A 27,289-nucleotide genomic window follows, 5' to 3' on the forward strand; every position below is an offset into this window, starting at 1 on the left:
TCCACTCAAGGGGCGCAGCCGGATCTTTCTTGGTAGCCTGAGGCTTTATAAAAATTGGCACACTTTGGGATAAAGCAGCAGTAAAGTTTAAGTTCGTCATCCTTGCACCAGGGGTGCCCCGTCAGAGACGGTCTTGCGGTGAGTTGGGACGCAGGGATAAAGGGAATGCTTGAAGATTTATGTACATATATTTACAGCATATACAAATTAAGGCACTCGAGACAAATTGAACGGCAAAAAGATACAAAACAACAAAAAGGTGGAACTGGCTAAAACTAGGGGAGGCCCCTACTCGGCATAGCCGAAGATGCATAGCATCTCACCTTAGCCCAGAACCTCGCTTCCGGCACCGGGGCCCGGTTTTAAAGCCCTAAAGGCCGGCCACATTTGGTAGCTTCCAATCATGTTACACTGCTCACATGACTGGTTTAGCGAGAGCCTGGCCAGCCCTCCAGCTTCCGTAGGGCAAAACGCCCTTTCCATTGCAAAATAAAAGTAAAAACAAACACAAATACACATTCGTGCCAGCACGTGCGCGAATCGGTACCGCGGGGCGGGGGGACACCCGTATTTCCAGGCGCATTCGCGAGCGGCCGCGTTCCGAGAAATGAGACGCTTTGCTTTGAGCGCCCCCAGCCGCGTTCCGATGACCCCACGTACACTACTGATCCCTTACAGCAGCAATGAAAGTTCAGAAGGCCCAAGAATTCCTAGGGGCTTTTTAAGGGGGGACACTGCTCTTTGCGGCCGAAAATTGGTCAAAAAATCGCATTTTCAATCTTTTCATTTTCGCGATCCTGAGGTGATTGTGCAGCTATCTACAAATTTTCGTTGAAAAATACCGCCTAATTCATGAGTTATAGCGTTCCAAAGACGCGAAACCGCGCGCGCGGCCCTTTAAATTGAGGTCTAATCGCACCGAACTTTGACTGCCCGCAGTTCGAAAAATACGCGCTCCGCCGGCGCCATTTTGGTTTCGTTTGAAATGTCTCGATTCAGGCTATTTCCATACTCCGGTTGGCAACTATGAGCAAGCCCAAGCAGCGGCAAACAAAGAAACAAAATTGAGCAAAACGCGCTCTGCTAATGGTTCTCAAAATCACGTGACCAAAATGGCGACTTTTGGTTGGTTGACGGCGTCGACCGTTTGCAGCCCGGCGCCATTTTGTGTGGGTCCGGCAGTCCCACTGTCACGGCGAAGTGAGGTTTGTGGGGCGCTAAGTGCGAAATATTTCAATTTACGCAAGTCTTAGTCTAAAAGCACTAAAAGATATTGATCCGAAGCGCGCTGGGAACGCTGTATCGTTGCATCCTTGTGTCTACATTCAGCAGCCACTCTCCACGACGGTCCGATAACGCCGTAACCGGGGATGCTTAGCATGACAGCGAGGATTGAACACTCATCTTGAGGGAGCGAAAGGTATAGATACGAAGCTGCCATGCGGCGCCGACCCGTTATCTACAATCAGCGATAAAGCGCCACGCTTCATGACCTGGCTTCATGACCTGATAACGCCGACGCTGCTTATAGCGCGATGGCGAGGAGTGATCAGGGCGAAAACCTGATGACGCGGCGCCAGCGGCGGCCGCGAAACGGCGCCCCTCAAAGCGCGGAATGGGAAACCTTGACGAAATAAATTTGCTTCTCAATGTTTTGGGGGGCAAGATGAGCAAAGAGCACATATCGTTTGTTAGGGGCTGACTGCAATCACAGCGCCGTTGTGAGGTAAAATCGCGCGCTGCAGCTTGGGGGAGGTCACAGTGCAAAGGCACTCCTCCAAACAATGCCATCTATTCGCCGGCAATTTGCTTGTTGCAACCGCAGTTATGTCGACGGGAAATGGTGCTTTTATATCGGAAACCAGCCAGAACTCACTTCAGTGATTTCTAGTTACCCTTAGTGCCACAAAAATATGCCAAAAACGTTTTTTTCGATTTCTCAAAACTGAAATTTTGGCATGCACAGAATTTTGGAGGAGCGATATCTCCAATTCTATATTAGCTATTACTACAATTCTTTTTGTGCTAGAAAGATAAATGCACAGGTTGTGCAATAAGGCTAAATTTAAACTACTGCTTCCTCAGGAAAATTTTGGAAATAGATCGTTTGTCTCAGTAGTCAAAATGAGCTTTTTCTCTGTCATGTTTGACCAGCTGTAACTTTTGTCCAAGTCGTCCTAGAATGCTCATTTATGCCTTATTGCACTCCTTGGTGATTCTAGATCATTTATAAATAGTAATCTTCTCCACAAGATCTTATGTTAATTAACCAAACTTCCTCCAAACAAAAGACATATTTTTCATGATAAATGCAAAACTTACTGCTGCAGGGCGAAACTGTTTGCATTTTAGAATCAGCACATGAAAATGTACAAGCAGTGAAAATTTGGTGTAAATCTGTCCATAAATAAAAAAAATAGTTCTAAGAGGGGTGTCCCCCCTTAAGTGAAGTGGAGGGTGGAAAGTTTTGAATTGCCTTGACTTTGCTGTCGGGAGGCCTGATACCTTGTGGAGTGACACGATGGCCTATGAACCTCTATTGCTGCGATGCCATAGAGGTACTTGTTCAGGTCGATTACGAGGCCATAACCATCAAGCTGATGGAAGCGGGGCACAGGTGGGCTCCATGCTCAGAACCAGAAAAGCTTGCAACGAGGAGATTACCGAGACAGGCGAACACTAAGTCTAAACGTCACGTCACCTTCTTGATAGTTGGCTGAAAATTCTGTGCAGCGTCATGCAATTCAAAGGCATCCTCGTACATTCAAAGAGGCCGAATGGTGTGGTAATGGCAATCTTCAGAATTAGCAGGTTCCATGAGAATTTGATGGCAAGCTTTCACTATGTCAACCTTGGAGAAGATTGTGCACACAGCCAGATTTGATGTGATGTCCTCTATGTGTGGAAGTGGGTAGCAGTGTGGTAAGATGTGAATGTTGAGGGCGCGGTAATCTCCACATGGTCTCCAGTCGCTCGGATCTTTCTTTGGCATCATGTAAAGTGGTTGTTGATTGTTTGGAGCGCGGAGGTCAGTTCACTGAAATGGCAAAGAGGCCTGTATGACGCTGACCTACGCTCCTCTGTCGACAAGCAAACGAGCACTAATGATTTTGTCTGAAACATAAAACAGGCGGCATGCTCGTCCACCAGCACCACTTGCTGTCGTCAAGTGGCCGGGCGGAGCATTTCCCAGTCAGGAGCAAGGGCAAGTGCACTTGTGGGCAGAGCTGCTCAAAATATCGTGGTATCAGCACACAGCCGAGGGCGAGCTGCCACCCGTTGGATGGTTGGAGCTCCGGAGAGCACGAAGGTGCCGGGGAGCGACAGCATGAATGGAATCTCCGCAGAGAACGGCATGACAAGGGCATGAGGACTTCGAGCTACCCGACAAGAGCATCCAGATGACCTTCTATGCTCGCAAGCTGGGAGACTGCGGTAGTAACTGGAGGTGGAGTGGTAACGGTGCTGAGGCTGGAGTCCCATGAGTAGTCCGCAACTCTGTCCGAGGACCATGTTCTATGGGAGGCGCTGGAGAAACAACTCACGCAGCACAGTGTCCTGTCCAGGCCGAGTGTCCTGGGGCTGTGTTGCCGCTAGTAGGAAGGGCGAAGAGCCGACGAAATCCACGATGGAGGGTTGAGGTTGCGTGTTCGATGACGAGTCACCAAATCTGTCGGAGCAAAGGAAGGAAGAACTAGCTCTGACAGCGTTGTGCTTTGAACTGTGCTTTCACTGCGCTGCACGTGCTGTGGGGCCTAGTGCCAACTTCTTCACTGATCGGTGCCGCACACGGTACAAGTTCTGGCATGCGACCAGAGCGCGACGTGAGGGGCACTACAGGCATTTTTGCCTCTCACTTGCTCAGTGCGCAAGAAAGGGTTCACACCGGCAGCAAAGGAATGTGCGTCACTTTGTATGTCCTCTCAGTAGCTCAAACACCGTTCCCCCAGTAGCAATGCATTTGGATGGAAATCATGGGGTGCTGCCAGCTAGCTGAGAACGCGATCAGGCAAACGCAGTCCGTCTTCGTGTCGTCTCTTCCCTTTGGGAGGAGAGCAATGCCTGACGTTGAGACACAGTGGTCCAGAAAGTGATTGGTTCTTGTTGAGAATTACCTTCCCTTGCTCCCACTGAGGCCTAGAAACACCAAGGGGTGCATTGTTCAAGCCTCATGAGCACCTTTATGCCATATTGGCATGGCTTTGGTAAGCATGCAAAAATGTTTTAAAAAAAACTGCTGGTATTTTCATAGGTTTTCCACCTCCTGTCTTTGGAACACCGCTGAAATGAGCTACAAGCTTCACGGATCTCATGGCTCATGTTTATCACAGCAGAAGTCAGTCAAAAAATGCAGGAAAGTGGGCAGTTAGACAAGTGGCAGCATATGGAACATCAGTATGACATAAAAATGACTATCTTACCTTATTTGCACAAATACAACTTGTTAGGAGAGTGCGAGAAATCACAAGAATTTTAAAAGAAATATTACTACAGTTATAATGCTATTCAAACTATTCAGGGCTACCAGAGCCAAGGGCCACCCCCAAGAGAACACAGACGGCATGCTTAGGCATGGAAGCAGCGGGTAAGGTGATGTCATTTAAAGAATCAGTGATTGAGATGTGCGTGCCGCGAATGTAACGCGAGATGCATTCTGCAACGGTATCCGATGTCTCCCGCAAAATTTTGCTGGTTCTTTTTTGTTTTTTCAATTCACGGAATTTAAAATTTTCCACTGCAGAAAGTTAATAAGGGTGTTAATAATAACCATGGGCCCGTGGGAGAGAGATTGAATGATGGACTGCAATGGCAACGGCATCTTCCAAGGTTAGCAAGCAATTAAGGAGGAATGCTTTCATACTCCACTACAATCAAGCCGACTTATAACAATACTGGCTATAACAATATATTGGATATAACAATGGTCAGTCATGGCACCATCAGCTTTGCCATGTGTTCTATGGTAAAATAAACTGCTTATAGCAATGCTGTCAAGGCACATTATTGGTTGAGTGCCAACCATTATAGAAAAAAAAAAAAAACTGGGATATGCTACAACCACACCACCAAAACCATGCTTACAACACAAAAGCGTGCGCGTGTGGGGTCGACCAATGGACTAAGCCGGCGCAGCGACGCCACGAAAGCAAAAGAACCCGTGAATGCGTTTCCCTGAGGAAAAGGCCCATGCAGAGAAGAAAGTAGGAGCATGATAGGGAGCCTTGGCGAAGCAGTCCATTATTAACGTTTCTGAAGGGTGCGCCGCTCGCAGAAAAAAATGTGCAGGCGCGTTTTTCCTTGTTTTTACACTCTGAGCTATGGCTGGCACCGGCAGCGCATACGCTGTCCCATCTTCCGCTGTTCTTCGCCAACTTCCCCACGGTCCCAGCTTCACAAATTTCATGTGTCCCAAGGGCAGGCGTCATCGCATCAGGCGAGCTGCTGCATTGCTGCATTGGCTACACGCGCCATGCGTACCCCCAATCAGTCGGTGCAGTGCGCGTGCATGCAGCCAGCACGATATTTCACTTGTCAGCTGTCACTGCACCCTTAGTTCTGCATGCTTCATGAATTTCCCATAAGAATCACTACCGGAAAACCGGCTTGATTCCTGTGGCGTGGAGGTGTGCGAAGCTCCCAGTGGTGCAGTGATGGCGGTGCTTTGGTCATCGGTGAACGGTGAACATTGTTCCGGTTCCCTGAAGTTCGAATTAACGAGCTTTTACAGGCATTAGAACAATCAAACCCCTCCGGGTATTTACTGTCATTAAATGCTCTGAAGTTCGTCATCTTTTCTTTTTTTCGGCGCAACCCTGTTATAACAATTACTGGTTATAACAATGGTATTTCCATGACACTTGAATATTGTTATAAGTGGGCTTGACTGTGCATGAACCTGCATTGTTGTGTTCCAACATCTGGGACCAGAACCGAGCGTAAGCAAGGCACCAATGTCGAGTTTGATGGAAAGCACAGCTACAATAACAAAGGTCACAACCTCTACCCGAGTCAAGAGACAACAGGGTATCCTGGAACACTGAATTCTTGTCATGCAAAAAAAGGCAAAAAAAAGAGAGAAAAGAATCGGAAACCATTTTTAAAGAAAACAAGAACCTGTCTTAGGTGGGGAGACATTTCCTCATTTAGGCCAACATGTACTCCCTTAGCACCTTCAATAAAGTCAGCTTCAAGAGAGGCCCCTGTCACACAAGCAATTTTAATGTCATTCGAATTAAATGGCATTAGCATCCAATGACATACATTGGCTGCTACATGGGAACATTTAAGGTCATTAGGTGGGAATGACATTCGCCATCGAATGAGTTCCCCAAACTCATTTGCACTCGTTCCTGACCTGAATGCACACTCTGGACGCTAGATACACAGCAGAAACAAGCAACGCGAAAAATAACGTGCGCACTGCCAAAGTTGAAACTTTCATTTACCGAGTTCTGTTAAAAGAATATTAATTTTGGCATGAAACTATTCGCACTAGAGGCTTTCGCAGAAAGCTATCATTCTCGGTCTTGGCAGCAGCCGAGCACGAAGCATGGCCCAGCCCACGACTGCCGATCATTTTGAGTTCAGTGTTTCTCGTTAGTTGACGTTCCGCGTTCATTTAACTTGGAAGTACATAAAGCTGTAACCGAGCGTTTCACATTCCGGATGTGAATTTTACGCTTTGCACGTCTGCGCGCTGTGTCGTTACCGCTGTGTCAGCCATACTGTTTATTGACGTTTAGCGGATCAGTGGTTGACTATCCCAAACTTGGCTTTTGATGGCCTAAGTGCTACAGCATGCTGCAAATAATAACTGAAGCCTATAATATTGCTCAAAAAATGCTTTCACCCGCTTTAAGAATACTACGCGACAATTTCAAGCATCTTTTATGTACACTGATGTTTGTATCATTTTTTTTTTCACTGATCATCCTTGCTACCATTCGTAAATATTTTTTACTGTGTAGCACCGAAAGAGACCAAATGACATACAATGCATCGAATGGCATTAACTATTCCAGTGAGACAAGGGTACAACGTCTGCTATTTTGCATTAAATGAGGTCAGCTCTTGAGCTCTTGAGCATTACTGTGTGACTGGCCATGATTCACTTGTTTGGTTTATTGGGGTTTAACGTCCCAAAGCAACTCAGGCTATGAGAGACGCCGTAGTGAAGGGCTCCGGAAATTTCCACCACCTGGTGTTCTTTAACATGCACTGACATCGCACAGCACACGGGCCTCTAGAATTTCGCCTTCAAGAAATTCAGCCGCCGCGGCCGGGATCGAACCCGCGTCTTTCGGGTCAGCAGCCGAGCGCCGTAACCACTGAGCCACTGCGGCGGGGCTGATTCACTTGTGTAACCAATAAGACTTATAAAGAAACAAAATGCCATCTGGTTCATTAACATAAGTTGGCTGAAGAACCAAAAAAAAAGAGACAAAATTAATGCCCTTTCAGTTAGACCACACACACAAGAAAGTATATGCTTTCCACTAAACAGTACACACCCAGCAGGAGAATCCCCGCAGACCAGCCAATGGAAACTGCTTACCACATATAACAAGCACAATCAGGTCATCTGCCTTTCCATGCTTCACGATATACCGTATAAACGCGTGTAAGGGCTGCACTCATGTATAGGCTGCATCACATTTTCCCGAAGGAAATGTTACAAAAAAAAATAAATCCATGTAAGGGCCGCACCTAAACTTTACACAACCCAGGTGGAAATACCCTTCTAAATGCACGCGTCGTGGACTTCGCAATCAGCTCTGGCTGCGAGCAACAGTACGCTTCATTGCGGAGGCCACACACACGCACAGGAGCTTCCAAGTGGATGGCGCCCAAGGTCGCAGTCATCATCATCATCATCAACCTTTTCCTTCACCGCGACCTCCCGCTATCCACACCGGCATCAGTATCGCCAGCTCCAGCCTTTTGTTATTTTTGTGGCGTGTTAGCGTGCTCGTCGTAGTTGCCATAGTTGTGGCTTTCGCATGCTGGTGCCAAGCGTTGCAGTTTTAGCACAATGGGCAAGCACCTCAATAGCTACACGGCTAGGAGTTAGCTCTCGAACGCGGCAAGCGTGCGGCGGGCAGGAAATTCGACGTGGCGCGGAGTGCGTCCAATGATGGTGCAACCAGAAGGATGCATTGAGAAGCACAAGCTGCAAAAATTGCGCTTTCCAAGGCAAGCCGTGTGAGTTTCCCAAACTGGAAGAAGAGCGGCTCTGCAATGTGATGGAAGTGCGGAACATCAGCTACGCATTGACAGCGGACATGCTGCACAGCTTCTTTTGGGATGAGCGTGCACCACAGCACAGCACCATCTCAGAGTCGAAATACTGCGTGAGTGACGATTGAACACAGAATAAATGCCACTCATTCCCTGATTGGTGTGTTTTTACTTGAAAAGAAATTTTTTTTTTTTTTTTTCACACATCACGTGCATGGGCTGCACCCCAAAAATTGGCCCTTGAATCTGTAAAAAAAAAAAGTGCGGCCCTTACACGCGTTTGTACGGTAAGACATGGAAGGGACATCTTAGGAGCTTGTGTAGCAAACGCGAAGGTTTCATGTGATGACACTGAATTCACCTCCAACCCTTTGCTCCTCAAGCAGTTTCATGAAATAATGTGCTTTTGGTTCGACCGCATACCAAAGTCTCCTCTGAGCATTCGATTCAGCAGAGGGACGTCCACTGTCCTCGATGTTGGGTAGAACACGACCTTCCGCGACAGGTCGTCCAGGCTCATCTGCTTCTGAAGTCCATGGACCAAGAACTTGACTCCCTGCGGCACCTTCTGGTCCATCCAGCTTATCTGGAAAACAAGCACAAACACACACCGGAAAAAAATTAAACGAGCATTCAGCGATGTTGTTTTCTGCCAAACAAAAGCGACTATTCTGAGGATCACCGACACAAAGCACCAGCTGCTTGCACTACTCCACTGTGGTGGCCATTACTGAACACTTTTCACAGCCAGCTGGCCACCCGCCATGCTGCCATTAAGTGACAGCATTGCTGGTTTCCAGCACAGTAACACAACACTTCCTTGGTGCTCAGACAAAGTACCCATTACAGTCTGGCAGACAGCTATCACTAGCAATGACTTTGTGCAGGCACAGATTACCCAGGTTCGCTGGGATTCATTTGAGCAAACTTTCATTCTAGTTTGACCTCTGTGGGTCCTGGATGAACCTCTGTTGACGATGGCAGTGAAAAAAAAAAAAAAAACTGGCCGACGATTACGGCACTCCCTACAGAGAAATTTGAGTGCAGCTTGATTTTGCAATATACTGAGGCAGATAACCAAGATGACCCTTAAGCTACCTCAAGAGTGCAATGCGAAGCATAGCCAGTTTTTTGCACAAGGCCTCTCAACTACTGCACTGAACAAACGCTCGTCAGAGGTGTGCAGCAGCACGGTGAAACCCTGACCAGGTTGCGGCGTCCTCTCCCGCGTCTGCTGCTCTCTGCTTGCGATGCAACGTGCTTGTCTCATTGTTTCAAGGAGGAGCGCTGAAGCCACGAAGGATGCATCTACATCTAGAGTGGGTCACGAAGGGCATAGCCCGCACATTCAGAGTAGCGCGTACCCGTTCCCACTGTAAACAGTGTGGAATCCACAAACAGCCACGTAGACACCTACGTATGTGCTGGTTGATGGCTCAACTGCTGATTCATGGCCAACTCAACTTGCGACTAGCCGCTGTGTTGTAAAACGTACGCTGATTCGAATGTAACCAGCCACGCACTTGCTGGATAATTAACGGGCCCATATTCTTCGTACAAGGAAACGCCTCACCTGGGCACGGGAGTGCATAGTTTTTCACAAACCCTCCAATCTGTGTCGCCTGAAAGGGAGGTATTGATGAGGTGTGTGTCCGCTACTACATCCACAGGAGTCACTTTTTCACACGTGGTTGCAGTGCACATTCTAAGCACGACAGCTATCTGTAACCGCATTTACGAAGTCATTCCGCAGTGGCCGGTGCAAACTGAGCACAACCCCTCTCGCCTGCTGCACCCTGCCATACCCTCCTCCCCCACTTTCCGTTTTACACTTCCATCTTTCTCTTCCACTGCCATCCCCCTCCTCCACCTGTTCACTCTTGCCCTCCCTTCATTATCGCCTTACTTTCATCCTTCGCCATGCTCTTCACTTTTAACTCTCTTCATTGATCATAATGACCAACTTAAACCTGCCGCCAAAAATTCGCAAGTCAGCACTCTAGGACAAGCTGCGCCATCTAGTTGGCTTCTGTAACACCAACTCTTTGGTTTCAAGTTTTTCTTTTTTCATTTTTTAATGCAAGGAGGTGACGTGAAAAATTACTTTGACCAGGCGTAGTCTGTCGGCCGGCGATTATGCATGCGTTTCGCCGCGCGCTCCTCAAAGACGAAAGGCTACACTTTAGTTGCCTCTGATGCAGTTTTTTTTTTTTATTAGAGTAGCAGTGGTGAGATAGACAACGATGTGGAGTGATTGGATTTCAGTTTCCGATAGCGAGATTTTGTCTCAGAGGCCCTGGACATCAAGCGCATGCTTGCACGTGTTTCGTTTTACAGTTCATGTTGTATTTTATGTACAGTAAAACCTTAATACGTACCCGTTTACCAAATAGTTGCCGCTAAAACATAGTTGTGAGAATTCCCCGGCTCAGCCACCATTGAAACTTATGTATTGGCTGACCGCTTTAGGTGTACTGGCTCATGAAATGCTACCATTTAATGCATACTTGTCGCCGCAGTTTGGCAGGCACTGTGCTGCGACGCAAAAACATTTTTCTGCCTTTCCGAAAAGTTTAGTTCAGTTTAGTTTATTGGGGTGTAATGGCCAAAAGCAACTCAGGCTATGAGGGGCACCGCATTGAAGGGCTCTGGAAATTTCGGCTACCTGGGGTTTTTTAACTTGCACTGACATCACACAGTACACGGGCCTCTAGAATTTCGCCTCCATCGAAATTTGATCGTCGCGGCCGGGATCGAACTCGCGTCTTTCGAGTCAGCAGCTGGGCGCCATAACCACTGAGCCACCACGGCGGCGCCTTTCCGAAAAGGCCGCAATGTTGCATCTCCGGCAGTCCACATGTTGATAATGCCTTATCAACGTGCGGATCGCCACCTTTGTGTTCCACCTCCATCAGAATGCGGCGGCCGCCGCTGGGTTTGAACCCGGGAACTCTGGCTCAGTATCCGAGCGCCCTACCCATTGAGCCACCGCGGCGCGTTCTGTTAAAAGCACGGTAAGGAGATATCTTTAGAAGCACGAGGGTTGTACACTGTGAGCATTCATAAAACATCTTAGGAAGGCTCTTGCTCTGCAGGATGGTGATGACTGGGGGCAACGCAGTAGTGACAACCTGCAGGTTCATTGCTTCAAATAGTCTGCTTCAACAAGTTACCTAAACACATGGGGAAAATTGCTGCACCTTTCACCCTTTGCCGAAGAAGCTTTTTGTGGCGCACCTGAAATGCCCTTTGCGATGAGCCCTTTCCCCTTGTATTGATGAACTGCAGTCAGCTTGATGTGCTTCTCACAGACTTGGCCAGAGCAAGTGGTCTGTGGTGTTCGTGGGTCCCGGCAAGGAAGAAGCGATAAAAACACTGCGTAGCACTTTATTGGGCAACAGCAGGGATACTTTCTCCCAGCGGCGCTCATGCAGGTGCTCGCTTTTGTAGAGCCACTGCTGAAACGCCGGCACGCGTCTCACTCGGCTCACACTGAACGCCAGCACGCGTCTCACTCGGCTCGCCCACAACGCCGGCACGCGTCACTTCCTCCACCGCAATTTGGAGAGTCACGATGGCTGGTATCGGTCAGGCGGCTTCCTGACTCGCTGAGGGTACCGCCTCGTAAGGCTGTTTCCGCTGACCACGGGTGCAGGCCTAGTTGCGGAGACAGCGGCTGATGAGGGTGGCAGACAATCTGAAAGTTCTGGATGACAGATGTCGGTCTCCTCCCCACCGCAAATGGTGACGGCGTGTTCGCAGCTGAGGCTCGTAGCAAATGGTCCTTGTGTCGCCTCCACATGCAGGATCCGCGGGGTGTCTGCACCTTGACCTCGTACGACACTGGCCCGGTGCACCGCCCGAGAGTTGCTTTGAGCCATTTTGGTCCGCTCCTGAAATTGCGCACCAAAACCTGTTCAGCTTGTGCAAACGGCAGATCTCGTCCCAGTCCAAGCGCAAAGTTTCCAGCCACTCGCGTCCTAGAAGAGCTGGCCCGCCGTAGTCTACGACATACAACGGAAGGTCACCGACTTGATCCTTGTACCTTACGGCTGCTTTGAAGGCGCAACAGGGCTGCATAACTTCTCCTGTGCACGTTTTCAGTCGCAGTTCCGTCCGGTCGAGTCTTAAAGGCTCTAAGTCTTTCGAACTGCTGTCTTGATATTACAGACACCGTAGCGCCTGTGTCTAACACCATTCGCAAAAGTACACCTTGCATTTCGACATCGACGGCGATGGGACACCGGGTTTTTTGAGACAGCGTATGGATGTTTCCCGTGTCGTCACCTTCAAGAGTGCGTATCCACTTCAATGAACTCGTTGGATACTGCTTGGGACCACGGCAGGCACACTGAACGTGGCCTTTATTGCTGCAGTTCGTGCACTTATCTGCTATGTGCGGACAGGCGCGGGAAAAATGCTTCTCATTGCCGCAGCGATAACACTCGAAAGAATGCTTTGTTTTGGCTGCGTCTTCAGCGCTCATTTTGAGGAAGTCATCGACAGCTTCTCTAGCGTGCGCTTCCTCAACATTTTTCTTAGCTTCTTCCAAAGCGAGTGCGTGTTCAACGGCTTTTTGGAACATCAGCGTTTTGTCTTCTGCAAATAAGTATCGCTGAATGTCGGTGCGGAATAAACCGCACACAAACCTGTCACAAAGTGATTCGTCCAAAAAGGTGCCGAATTCACAGGTCCGAGCTAGTTTTCTGAGCTCGGCTACGTACTGTGCGATGCTTTCATGTTGCAGCTGACATCTTCTGTGAAATTTTGCTCGCTCTCCGATCACAGACACTCTCGGGGTGAAGTAATTGCGAAGCAATTCAGTCAGCTCCTTGAACGTCTTTTCTGACGGCTTATCTGGTGCGGTCAGAGATTTCAAAAGGCTGTATGACTTTGGCCCAATGACGCTTAGCAAAGCATGCACCTTGAGGTCTTCTGGAACTCTGTTCACCGCGAAAAAGGAAATTAGGCGTTCTTCGTAAGATAGCCAGTCACTCACAGTTTCGTCGAAGGCTTCTACTTGACCAATCTGACTGGAGGCTGCCATCTCGGACGTCTTGTCGCCTTTTGTCGTAGGTGCGGTTCAATCCAGCGTTGCTCTTCAGACTACTGCCTCGGTACTTTGTTGTCCAGCTTCAGCGCTTCTTTTCTGCGTCTTGCCTTACTTCCACCATCCTCGTCGCCAGTTGTGGTGTTCGCGGGTCCCGGCAAGGAAGAAGCGATAAAAACACTGCGTAGCACTTTATTGGGCAACAGCTGGGATACTTTCTCCCACGGCGCTCATGCAGGTGCTCGCTTTTGTAGAGCCACTGCTGAAACGCCGGCACGCGTCTCACTCGGCTCACACTGAACGCCGGCACGCGTCTCACTCGGCTCACACTGAACGCCGGCACGCGTCTCACTCGGCTCACACTGAACGCCGGCACGCATCTCACTCGGCTCGCCCAGAACGCCGGCACGCGTTATGGTCCTCATGCAATATTGCATGCCGTCAAGCTTTTAGGTGATCCCCGCTCTTTGCAGCTGCAATGAGTGACACCTTCTCAGTGCATGTCTTGTAACCTCAGTAACATAAGAGGGGTAATCCCCTTTCTCCCCCGAGATGTGTACCTTAGAATCAGAAATGAAGTGCATCTGGCACTTCTGTCTCATTTAGTTGACTGCATGTTTTGCGTATGTCTGTAATAAACAAAGCATAGAAAAGGTGGGCGAAGCAGAAACAGGAATAAACATGGTGTTCCCCCGGCATCACCTTGGCTCCATGTTGCAAAAGCCAACAGGATCCTACCAAATCCTGCCATACCTAAGAAGGCACTCAGTATCCCCAAGTACTCTGCAACACCAGGTGACGTGCTAGTCAAAAATGTCTTCGCCTCTTCAAAGTCAAAGCAGCGGCTGGCTCGTGGGCAGAGCACAACATGCTCAGCCACATCAGCAAGCACCTTGACGGCAGCGCATTTCAGTGGCATCGTACGGACATCTTCGAGGACGCGGTGTAGTGGGATGACCTCGAGAAGCCACACGCTGGAGCGTTTTGCTGCCACTGGCGAAGACTATTTTCACTAGATTATTCGCTGCCATTTTATCCAAGGACCAGGCCATCAAAGATTACCACAATAAAAAGAGGTGACCCGGCGTGCTGGCTGCTTTGCAGTACACTCGCACCATCTCTGGACTCATCGATGGTGTGTCCCCTGACACGGACCTGCCCTTTTGGGACTGGTCGTCCCAACTTTATTAAGGCGAAAGCCTTTAATGGCTCATGCTTGCGGCCAAGACTCTGTCTGTTCGTTACATCTAAAGTGAAAGTCGTAACTAGTCATTAACCATTCACAACTAGTTAGTCATTAAACAATCACGACTAGTCAGTCATCAACTAATTAGTCATGACAAACTAGTCATTACCCAAACACCAACTAATTAGTAACAATTAGCTAGTCATTAACCAATCATGACTAGTTAGTCATGGGTCATGACTAGCCAATCCATGTCGCCCCATAGCCGCCTCGTGTGTGCCTACGGCTGTACAGCCAAAGTTGCGTGGAGAGGCTTTCGCCTTGCGCTCTTTAGATCATCAAAGTGGCCCCTGAATTCTTTGCAGTGGCTGACTGGCGTGCGGTGAGTTGAGATGTCACTGAACCGGACGAGACGTTCTTCACCTACTGACAAGTGTAGCCACGAGTTGAAATGAGAGCATCCCCAAACTGCTGTCAGTGCCATTTACTAGGAACCTGCTGTGTTGGCTCAGTAGTTAGGGTGCTCGGCTATTGAGCCAGAGTTACCGGGTTCGAACCCGGCCACGGCAGCCGTGTTTCGATGAATGCGAAACGCAAAGATGCCCGGTGCGCTTTGTGATGTCAGTGCGAGTTAAAGATCCCCAGGTGGTCGAAATCATTCCAGAATCATCTATTATGCCGCCTCTTTGTCTCTCTCCTTTCGTTTTGATCATATTCCCTTCCCTCATGGTGTGGCTGAGGTTTCCACCGAGTAGTGAGACAGTTACTGCACCATTTCCTTTCTTTAAAATACCAATTTTTAGCAATTTGCACTCACTTAAGTTCTGAAAGCAAGCGTTACCGAGCCGCGATCTGTGCCGTGGCACATTGAATGCCCGTGTCACACCTATGCGTCTTCTGCACAGCAAACCAGACCTTCACTAATATGCTTCGCTGCATGCATCAACAGGAGACCTGTTGCTACAACACTTGATACAGGAACTTCTTGGCTTATCACAAGAAAAGCGAGATCATTAATAAAGAAGTTTTTTCCAATCAACCTTTGGGTTGGCAAGGCTGTGCTCTAATGAGACTCCACGGCATCCTAACAAGGAAAATTTTAACCTCCATTATGGAGAAACTATACCGAGTTCTATGCAGCCTCCAGCATCAACTATGAACCAGCATCCCAGTGTCCACACCACCAGTGGACCACCAGTCTCCAGTGTCAACACTTCGCAAATAAGTGAAATCGTACACATCAGCCAACTGTGCCATTATTTTTCACCCTTGATCGCATGCACTTCTGTGGGGAGGGAGAATCATGTGATAAATGAAGGGTAGCACATACAAAAACCCACGTATAGTAAGAGTTTTTTTTTCCATACTTCAGGGCGTCAAATTTCCACCTCGTATGATAAGTGGGTCCAAACAATTTTCGGCCATAATCCGCAGCTCTTGGTTTCGTTATTATCGAGCGCCATCACCATCACGCTTGAGGAGGTGCTATCTAGCAGGTGGCGTAGGTCGGCAGTTTCAATTTCGACGCCATTTCACTATGCTGATCTGACCTTGCGACGCCCAGGACGATCACACCTCCCATAGTATCATGACCACGAAAGCAGTACTCGGCTACTTTTAAAACGAAAACCGTAGCTTCTGAAAACATCGGTCTGCCTGTATTTACACATCATCAAGTTACAAGGATAAAGTTGCTATTCTCACTGAAAACGGAGCTTTCATAAGCTAGACAAGTTCAAGAAATGAAATACAGGTGTCACCATCATCACCTGTGTTTGCAAGCAAACTATGGTACTCCAAGACGGTTCTTTGTCTGCTGATCCCAGAGGCTACACAACACCACCATTCACTTTAAAAGGGTGATCATCGAGTCCTTTTTGAAGTCAATGTCACAAGTTTGATCCAAATGGTGCGAAAACCTTTAAACCTGATGTCCTCATCAACACATTAGTCTTTTTCTCTCGAACAAACATCAATGCGGCCAAAACGAGCCAAGGAATTGATTTTCACTAAGGATATAAGTTCAATGGGGGTTGTCCTTGGTACGGACCGTTGCACTCTGACCACCGCTGAATGGGGCTTACCACAGCAGGGGCGGCCACCACGTAGGAGCCGTACTCTGTGCCGCAGTCTGGGTAGAAGTGGACCCAGTTGCCCCTGTTGTCCTTGTAGAAAGGATGCTCCTTGGTGGGCAGCAGCACGGATGGGTCTCCGTAGAACAGGTACAGCAGTGTGCCGGGGAGGAACGGCTGCTTGGCTTCATCGAAGAAGCTGCACAGAACCAGGGGCTGAACAACTCGCACTGAGCCCACCTACCCCCAACCTGCCAGCGCGGGCAACGCATTTCTGTCCTCAGTCAAAGCCTGTAAAAAGAAAATGGCCAATAATTCGGACAGATGTTCTCCAATGACCTTGATGCACTGCGTAGCACACAAAAGTGTATTGCTCGCAGTGAGCAAAACGGTTTGGTTTGGTTTATGGGGTTTAACGTCCCAAAGCGACTAAGACTATGAGAGACGCCGTAGTGGAGGGCTCCGGAAATTTCGACCACCTGGGGTTCTTTAACGTGCACTGACATCGCACAGTACACGGACCTCTAGAATTTCTCCTCCAAAGAAATTCGACCGCCGCGGCCGGGATCGAACCCGCGTCTTTCGGGTCAGCAGCCGAGCGCCATAACCACTGAGCCACCGCAGCGGCAAAATGAAAATATTCAACTGTTACAGGCTGTTTGATGGAAAAAAAAAGGTACAGTTAACTGTCTCACTTTTGGCAAACACCTGAACCTTGCAACGAAAGAAAGAATGAAGGAGGGAGTGAAATTAGGGAGACAGGGGCACAGAATCGCCGCTGTGGAGAGCTCCCGAAGAATTTTGACCACCTGGGGTACTTTAATGCCCACTGACACCACACGGCCGCATTTTGCATAGTAAATGACTTAAGGAGAGGTCTCAAACACACATCTCACTAGACCGTCTCACTCAATCGCCCCAAAGATTTCAACCTTTATTTCCAGAAGCATCACGGAAGTATTATCTCAATTTTTTCTGCATCCATACTGCACCCCCGTATCCCCGCAAATTTCTTAATCTCATCCGCCCACCTAACTTTCTGCCGCCCCCTCCTACGCTTGCCTTCTCTTGGAATCCACTCCGTTACCCTTAAGGACCAGTGGTTATCTTGCCTTCGCATTACATGCCCTGCCCAAGCCCACTTCTTCCTCTTGATTTCAACTAGGATGTCATCAGCCCGCGTTTCCTCCCTCACCCAATCTGCCCACTTCCGATCTCTTTAACATTACACCTATCATTTTTCTGCAAACTGGCGAAGGACCGGGTTAGTTGGAGAGACATGGGAGAGGCCTTTGTCCTGCAGTGGGCGTAGTCAGGCTGATGATGATGACTGTACCACTTTCTTGCTGCTTTACTTGCAAGTCATCGGATCAACATGCTTCCAGAGCAAATTGCGTAGCAGTAATCAAACTTCCAACTCTCCCCACCTCGGTTGAAATTTGCTAAGTATGAGGTGGCGGATGAATTGAAATTCTCACAGGCAGCACGAAGGGGGTGTCATCTTCACACAGCTTTCCATACAGTGGCCAGTCCATGAAAGTTCGCCATGGTAAGCTGGGTTTGAGACCTGTGCACTAGAGACTCGAAATACTGATTGCTCTCTTCCTCCTCCAGGCTGGTAGAGAGAGAAGGATAGCTGTAGCCCCCTCTCCCCCTCCCTTCCCCATTCAAGAGGGTCCACTCCACTGCTCGCATGGGCGTGGCACACCTCATCACATCACCAGGTGTCACCTTTTTGGGAGTGAGAAAAACAGGGAACAGAAGCTCCTTTGACCACAAATTCTACTTGGTGACCTTCGATTCTTCAGAATGCAGGTGTTGTTTGGGACCCGTACACTAAACAAAATATAAAATGTCCTGAAAGGGTACAGAGGAAAGCTGTGAGACTTATCTACTCAAAGTTCTCTCGCTATGACTCTCCCTCACAAATAATGAGTTATAAAGGCATTGCGCTTCTTGAGCAACGAAGGAAAAATCTTCGATTGCGGTTGCTTTCCATGCTTTTTAATGGAGATTTAGCAATCAACCCTTCATCCTATTGGTCTCGTTCAACCTCCAGGCTTACTCGACTCCATCATCCGAATTCACCAACCCCTCATTTTGCACGGACGGATGTATTGAAGTTTTCATTTTTTCCCTGAACTATAACAGACTGAAATGATTCATTGTTTCCTGTTTCCGTTGACTGATGCATTGTTTATTTGTATTATTCTTTTCACCACCCTGCTTGGACCTGAACAAGGTCCGCAGTATGGAATAAATAAAAAATAAATAATCCAAGCTCTCTATTCACTGGTGCGATGTACAGTCTTTGTCAAAAGTAACCAGGCCGCCCGTTTTTCTTCTCAGTCGTATATTAAAGGTATTATGCCAGCCCTCAAGGTCTAAATCTCTGGCATGGCAAGAAGAACCCCTGTTCTCACCTTCAAAGGACTTTATGATCTTTAGGGTAGCCGTGAGGGCTCTGTTATACGAATGAGAAGCAAACCGTGGAGCCTGGTTACTTTTGACAAAGACTGTACTTCAGCAACTAAAAGATTTAGTGATATGTGGAGTTCAATGCCCCAAAGTAACAGACAGGCTATGAGGGGTCCGTAATTAAGGGCTCCGTATTAATTTAGACCACCCCTAGGGGGCACTCTTAACATGTACTCACATCGAAATACAGCCACCATAGCCTTAGGATCAGCAGCCAAATGCCAAAGCCACTGAGCGTCTACAGCAGGTTACAGTCAAAAAAGCAGCTCAACCTTCTCAGAGGAGTTACTATTAGAAGACGACACTTGGAAAAAAAAAAAAACAGAAAATTTGTCATTTCTAAAAAAAAACTTTCACACCAAAGTGTCATTGTGGGGGCATGTTCAGTCCATGAACTGCTGAACCTCAGCTGGCAGCCAGTAAGCAATCACAGCACACACATACCCATTTCTTTGGGAACAGGATGCAGGGCAGGGCACGGATGAGAACAGATGGAACACTGACCATCAACAACACATTTTATTGTTCATACTGCTTCTTTAGGCTGCTGACTAACATAGCAAAGGAAAGCAAACAAAAAATATGCTAGATATAGACGTGCTCACACAGGAATCCGCTTGTTTGCTGACATGGAAAGCATTGCGCATCTCCCTCGCAGGCATTTGTCCTTACATCTGGGTGAAAATCAGCCTTCTTCAAGTCTGCATCTGCACAGGCAACAGTGGCTGAAACAAGCGGCTTCCTCTTTTTCCTTGAAGTGCGTAGGCATGCTCTTGCAACCACTCATTGGTACAGCTTCAAGCCTGACCTAGGTAATTACAACAAGGTCGTCGCACAATATCAAAGGTAACACACTCCTTGCACTTGACAGATTGCTTAGTGCGTCTCTTTTGACAGATGGGCTTGCTGTGTGCTGTCCTGACTGGTCCTTGCACATAGCTTGTCAGGCAATAGCAAGGATGCTTCCACTGTCTGCTATCTTCTTGCTTTTCCAAGATGTCACACACAAATGGGCTGATCTTCCGCTTGTTGCAGTTTTTCTTTCTCCGCTGACCTCGATTTCTGGAAGTGGAAATTGCAAGTGGTGCAAGTGGTGAAAGTGGTGCAAACTGTGCCAGTTCCAGTTGGTGCATTTCATTGGTGAAGCTTTTCTCAGCAGAATGGTGGCAGAAATGTAGCAGCGCTGAGTTCAGGGCAATGCTTGGTGATGACACCTTTTTGGTTGATTTGGAGTGGGCCGATGTGAAAACAGACAGGCTTATTAGAGCATGGGATGCACCGTCACCGAACACGATACCTGCATGATGTCAGCCTCAAACCCAACGTCTACAAAACGAAGCTAAGCAGAATTTTCATGCCACTTAAAGATCTCTCTCTGCTTCTTGAAACAAGTCAAATATTCTTCCTGTTGTCCCTTGTTCCCCTTCTCATACTGCCTAGCAGGCTATTCAGAAAGCCACACCCTTCATACCAGCCAGCACCTTTACTTATAGTTCTCCTTTTATCTGTGTTCGCAAAATGAAATAAAACCTTTGAAACAAACAGAAAAAGTGCGCATCCAGAGTGCATCCACATACTTAATGGTCATCGAGATCACAATCACCGTAGCTGTAGGCTGCGCGCTGCTGCAAAGTTACGAAAAACCTCCCATCAGCAGTGTCACGCGTCAGCAAGTGTTAGCACCCACCGAGCTTGCCGCAGGCACAACAAGCGAGCAGGGACGTGCAGTGACCACCACAGTGCTCACACCCACCAATGGCCAGCAGCCGTATCGGTGCCTCGTGACATGAGAGAATGTGTGCAACCACCACGCCACACTTTTGCCAACGGCAGATTGGTTTGGTTTGGTTTATGGGGGTTTAACGTCCCAAAGCGACTCAGGCTATGAGGGACGCCGTAGTGGAGGGCTCCGGAAATTTCAACCACCTGGGGTTCTTTAACGTGCACTGACATCGCACAGTACATGGGCCTCTGGAATTTCACCTCTATTGAAATTCGACCGCCGCAGCCGGGATCGAACCCGCGTCTTTCGGGTCAGCAGCCGAGCACCATAACCGCTGAGCCACCGCGGCGGCGCCAACGGTAGAGTTCATGCTTCATCACGAATAAAGTGCTGTTGGACCCATGTCTTCGCTCCAAAATCCCTGTTACAAAGTGGCCATACTTCGTCATCGGCCACCCATCTGGCAGCAGAGCATGGTGCTGAATGATGGCAACTCACGTTTCCAGCTCCAATTTGCATTGACATTCATGTGGTGGCAGAGGTTTGGTTTGGTTTATGGGGGTTTAACGTCCCAAAGCGACTCAGGCTATGAGAGACGCCGTAGTGGAGGGCTCCGGAAATTTCAACCACCTGGGGTTCTTTAACGTGCACTGACATCGCACAGCACACGAGCCTCTGGAATTTCTCCTCCAACGAAATTCGATCGGCGCGGCTGGGATCGAACCCGCGTCTTTCGGGTCAGCCGCCGAGCACCATAACCACGGAGCCACCACGGCGGCATGGTGGCAGAGGGGGTGCCTGGACGGTGCTTCAGAGAGCTGTACAGGACTTGGTAATTTCCCAGACATGGTGCTCACCTCTGCGTAAACAGTCCCAAATGTCGTAGAGTAGACCGCGTGCGATCACGTTGTACTGCTTAGTGCACTGCATGGGCTCAGGCCAGCCCGAAAGCCCGGGCCCAACCCGGCCTATGGGCCGGGCCTGAAGTTGCGGGCCCAGGCCGGGCTGGGGCTTAAAGCTGCGGACCCGATCCAGGCTTGGGTCCGTACAGAAACGTCTTGTGCCCGACTATTTATTCACTTATTGCAGAGTGAAGTACACAACTGTGGCATTGGAGCAGCGACACGGATGAGCTATGGGCTATAGTACGCGCTGAGAAAAAAACTAAGCTTTATTCATTGACTTATTTCCTTATTTCCACACCGCGGTGGCTTAGTGGTCAAGCCGCTTGATTACTTAGCCAGGGAACCAGGGTTTGCTCCTAGCCTCGCCGGCCGCATTTGTGTTTAGGCGGCAAGCATGACAGACATGTACTTTGTAGTATCATTGCTCGTCGAAGAAACCCATGTGGTCCAATTGATCCGGAACCCTCTGCTTCAGTATCTCTCACAGCCTGATTCTCCTTGGATCCTTAAGCCCCCAAAACGTAGCTTTTATTCTATAGCTATATTTTTCTCATGTGAGAAAATTCACAATCTAAAGCGCGTTTGATTTCCTTTTTGATCAGCTGACCGCAACGTCTCGTAAATAAAATAGCCACAAAAGCTCGCGAGAGTTTGTAAATCTCATCTCATAACCACGTCTATCCCTACCCGCTTCTTCAGCCTGGTTGTATTGACAAGTGTTTTGCCCTGTAAGTTATCATGTGGTTCCCGCGTTATCTTCTTCTCCACCAGTAAGAGCAAAAATTCAACCGGTCTTAACTGGCCATTGATCGTTCGTAATCCCGAAACATACCTATGCAGAAATGTTTAAAGGTGCACTGAAGAGGATTCTGAACATGTCTTTTTGCCGCGGGAACTCGATCCACACGTTCCTAGCATTCTTAGAAACAGTGACTTATTGCCCTGTGTGGCCGATTTCCCCAATTAAAACAAATTAACGTCCGGCTCCCGCCTTTTTTTTTTTAAATTCTGCCTCGTACGGTGGGCGGAGTCGACCAACGCGTGGAGCGCCTTTCACCCAGTCCCGTGGAGGCTTTGCTTTCGCTTTATTTTGTTTTTTAGGTTTCCATGAATAAATAGTTTCATTCGCAGATAATATAGCCGCAAAATAAGCCCGAAGAAATAAAAATACGCGTGGACTATTTGCTACTACGGACTACTACGTATCACTCCGCCGATGGCAGAGCGGCAAGCCGCCACGGGACTGGGTAAAAGGCGCTCCACGCGTTGGTCGACTCCGCCCACCGTACGAGGCAGAATTAAAAAAAAAAGGCGGGAGCTGGATGTTAATTCGATTTAATTGGGGAAATCGGCCACACAGGGCAGTAAATCGCAGTTTCTAAGAAAGCTCGGAACATGTAGATCGAGTTCCCGCGGCAAAAAGACAAGTTAAGATTCCTCTTCAGTGCACCTTTAAGACGCTTATAGTCTTCAAACACCGTGAAATACTCAAGTCTTTTAGCTTTTCATTTCTGCTGAAAGGCGACCAGTTCGGATATGAGTTCAACCTGTGAGATCGCGCTTAAAAATGTCAACCCACTGCTTGCTAGGCAGCTTTAATGTTTATAATTCGCGGGCGGCAAAATATAACTGATTAAAATCATGGGGGAATGCAAAGTAGTCTATTACGTGTGTATGCAGCCCTTTTTGTTTGGCTCTCAGAACTTCTGAGTTTATCATTGAGCACCTACACGAGATCACTGTCCAAAAGACGGGCCTGGCGAGCACTACTCTTAATCACTTCCTTCTGGGTTAAAAAGAACCACCTTTCTGCAAGCCAAACTGTGGTTTCAGAACCATTGTCGGCCAGTTTCTTATCGGTCTAGTAGCAGTCTACTTGCTCAGAGTGAGCAGTACTATACCTCAAGCGTTACTGTGAAACGGGCCGGGCCGGGCCCGGGCTGGGCTTCACTCCGGCATTCATGGGCCGGGCCAGGCTCGCTAGAGCGATAATTTAGCAGGCCTGGGCCGGGCCCGGGCTTGAAGCTGCGAGCCTGGGCCAGGCTCGGGCTTCAGGTCTCGGGTCCGGGCCGGGCTTGGGCCTCAGATTGAGGCCTGTGCAGTGCTCTAGTACTGCTAACAATGTAGACACATCCGGAAAACATGAGCAAGATAAGCTGCTATGCACAGTGGACAGGAAATGACAGGGTAGAGAGCTGGCAGTGATAAAGAAGAAATACCATGTGAAAATTAAGTGCAACAAAATACTGTGGCAGTACCTAGTGTGCTCCGGCATGCAAAAGTGCGATACCCATTATTAATGCAATGATAGTATAATGTGGGATTTCCTGACTTTCACATCATATATACATTGCACTAGGGATGACTCAGTGGAAAAGGGCTGATACATGGGCCAGTTGGTACATGTTGGCAGAAAGGATGTAAAGGGAACGAGACACATGTTCCCTTTGTCCTGTCTTATTGCTATTACATAAAACGACAGCACCATGAAAGCGTTATCTATGTGATGAAAAGAGGGCACCTAGACAGGAAGTTCACAGCAGCCAAGGTTATTATTTCGCTTGCTCTTTCTCTGGTGGAAGTTTTCCATAGCCATGTTCAAAGCCTTCTTGCGACTCTATGCAAGCTTTTCTGTTGCCTATTTACCTGTTCTTTCCTTCCACTTTTTTCCCCCCATTACTTAGGCAGACTTCAGCCATGTTAGCACTGCATGCAGAGGTTTAGTACAGAGCTTGAGAATGCAAGCAAACACCCCCCCCCCCCACCCCCAACTTCCAATCAGTACTGCCTTTTGTTTTTGATGAATTCGCCAGGCCTCATCATAAGCCAGCTGGCATTCCTGGCTAATGACGAGTTCAGATTGTTAGGTATTCGCTGGCACTCTGTGTCCGTTTAAGGTGATCAGGGCTCACCCAAAGCAATTTTGGTTTGCCAGCAGTGAACTAAATGACCATGAAAAACAACAAATGAAATGCACCTGCTAGGAGGTTAAATGTCTCTATTCTGTGTCATGCATAGTAGGCAACGCTGCCAAAGGTAGAGCGCCTGTTCGCGCAGGCTAAGTCCGCACGCAAAAAGTAGTTCGCCATACAACCACAGAGAACACAAACATATTTCATAGCGATAAATCTTGAATGCCGTGACTGGCACCTCCTGGACTTCTTGTTACCTCTTGCAACATTTTCGTCCTGCGACTCGTCGAGATTTCTAGAAGCACTAAGTACACGTGGCGGTATGATATGCGGTTGGTAGGGCTAATTGCCCCTACTCCATCCGTGCCCCAGAAGTAGTTCACACTCCGTGAAAATTATGGCCAGAGAACCCGAACACTGAGCGCTTTACAGCTTCGACCGTGATTTCCAATGCTACTACACCGTTTTATACCGCTCTTTGTATACGTCCCAACAATGACCAGAGTTTCGAGAAGAACAAATGATACGTTGGTTGGTTGGTTTATGGGGTTTAACGCCCCAAAGCGACTAAGGCTATGAGAGACGCCGTAGTGGAGGGCTCCGGAAATTTCGACCACCTGGGGTTCTTTAACGTGCACTGACATCGCACAGTACACGGGCCTCTAGAATTTCTCCTCCAAAGAAATTCAGCCGCCGCGGCCGGGATCGAACCCGCGTCTTTCGGGTCAGCAGCCGAGCACCATAGCCACTGAGCCACCGCGAATGATACGTGGCGGAGTAATATAGTTTCGCGGACACACCACTTCAGCAACGTCCGCTGCGTTGTCTGCTAAGTATGAAATGGAGTATAATTCCAATTTTGCTCAGTGCCAATGAAGCTGCTGTATGACACCACAATCAGCAATCTGCAGCATTGACAACACACAGGCTTGGAAATCTGACACGAGAAGGTCTGCTCCTGCTTCCACTATGTTCTGGTAGGCAGCCTTTCAGGTTCTGCATCACTGACTGTTGACATGCAGATGATGGGACTTGTATTTTAGAGCGTTAGCTCCTCTTAGCTCTTTCCCCAGTTTCACGGCATCGTCATGGGCTTTGTTGGCGCCCTCAAGTGCTAGTCTGCAGCGCTGAACAAGAAAGGTGCAAATAAAACCATGTCGTGGAATCACTGGAAATTCGTACTGCAATCCTCCTTTTTCTACTAATGCCGCTGCCTAATGTTCCCAGCACAACAATCACGCTTGTGGTGTCTTGTGTGTCTGCCTTCACAATGTCATTACTGCGTTAAATTAAACTTCTGCGTAGGTGACAAAGACAGTTCCGGAGATATCACGAACAAACGTTAAAAAAGAAACGGGAAAACCTTAGTTTCATGACTCATTTAGGCAGAACCCTGAGCAAGTACGCCAGTCCTAGAGGCCTACAGGGTTCGTACAGGGTAGAGAGGAAAAAATTCAAGGATATTCAAGGACATTCAAGCCCCTTCTAGAAGTTTTTCAAGGACCTACTACACAGCTCTCTTCCGTCTAACGCAACACAGTATATTTAAGAAAATATAACTTGTGGGGACACGCTTTACTCGTACATTCAAGCCCCTTCTAGAAGTTTTTCAAGGACCTACTACACAGCTCTCTTCCGTCTAACGCAACACAGTATATTTAAGAAAATATAACTTGTGGGGACACGCTTTACTCGTCCCCTGTGGTTCGCTTGCCCGCAATGCACCCTCCTTAGCCGTGTTACTTAACAAGGTAGGGCGCTGGCATCGAACGCCACAAGCGCCACGGATGGCGTGTTTGCTGCGCGCGTGCGGGGAAGTGACTGTCCTCTTTGGCTGGGGACCTGGGAAGCGCGCTGACATACGGCGTGAGGCTCCGCTCTCCGCAGGCTGGCGCGAAGCCTCGTGCGGAGGAATGTTCCCCTGCATCTCGTCCTGCCCAGCCCCGGAGTTTCCCTCTGCCCTAGCGTGGGCGAACATTCGCTCGTAGCCATGCTGGTGAGTCGGATGTCCTCGATTCCTTGGCGTATTTTGTTGCTAGCTGGCGTTATTGTTGCTGTAGCAAATGCCTTTGTTTGTGTCAGCCAGAGTGCCATTTCTTTGTTCCCTCAGAGCAAGGCCTTCCGTGGTCGGCGTGCGCTCGGTAGCGTACGCAACCACGGGGTGGGGTTCAACGGTTTTGAGCTGGGTCAGCCGCTGTTAAACGGGGAGAACGTATTTATATCTCCCCAATTAAAACCCCATAAACTATTACATTTATTGCACTCAGTAATTTCACTCAATGACCAATGCGTGCCAAGGAAAGTTCAAAAGCCCTCCTGAAACTTTGCCTCAATCTCTTTGTTCAGATTTAGCAATTCTTCAGTCTTAGACTTTGCCACTTTTCTCATGGAGTTTGATATGAAAGCGAGGTCATTAGCTGTTTTTGCCTTTTCAGCGCAGTCATCTGCTGATGCAGTAAGGTCACTAACAGTTGCTTCAAGGATCTTCCTTTCTTTTTGTTGAGACTGTCAAGAAGTTCTTCAGCGCAGCGCCTTCTTGACTGCTTAACACGTTCTTGTTCCTGCTTCTTCTGGGCTTCAAGGTAAGCACTATAACGATGCAGCAGCTTTTTTTGGCGAGTCCCAAAATCTTATATGTGTATATCCATTGGCTGCTTTTGCAGGCACTCGTTCGCAGACTCGTCGAAAAGTACGACAAAGCTTTCATACCGGTCTATACCCCGCT

At 48.4% G+C, this 27,289-nt stretch overlaps 1 protein-coding gene across 2 annotated transcripts in view; it reads right to left on the reverse strand.

Annotated features, from left to right (window-relative positions):
• Window positions 1-27,289, reverse strand: part of LOC149338768 (uncharacterized) — a 41,133-nt gene that overhangs the window by 5,394 nt on the left and 8,450 nt on the right. Inside the window, exons 3-5 of one of the 2 annotated variants that reach the window (XM_089547779.1) lie at window positions 16,559-16,745; window positions 8,662-8,824; window positions 3,546-3,670 (exon numbers count right to left, since the gene is read on the reverse strand). In XM_089547779.1, the coding sequence (XP_089403905.1) occupies window positions 3,594-3,670; window positions 8,662-8,824; window positions 16,559-16,745 (427 nt within the window). In that variant the 3' untranslated portion in view covers window positions 3,546-3,593. The remainder of the gene's footprint in view (window positions 1-3,545; window positions 3,671-8,661; window positions 8,825-16,558; window positions 16,746-27,289) is intronic. The other variant, XM_089547778.1, reaches the window with a different exon arrangement.

Source organism: Amblyomma mixtum, chromosome 6 (genome assembly GCF_055824585.1).
Source record: "Amblyomma mixtum isolate Tamu chromosome 6, ASM5582458v1, whole genome shotgun sequence".
Taxonomy (NCBI): domain Eukaryota; kingdom Metazoa; phylum Arthropoda; class Arachnida; order Ixodida; family Ixodidae; genus Amblyomma; species Amblyomma mixtum.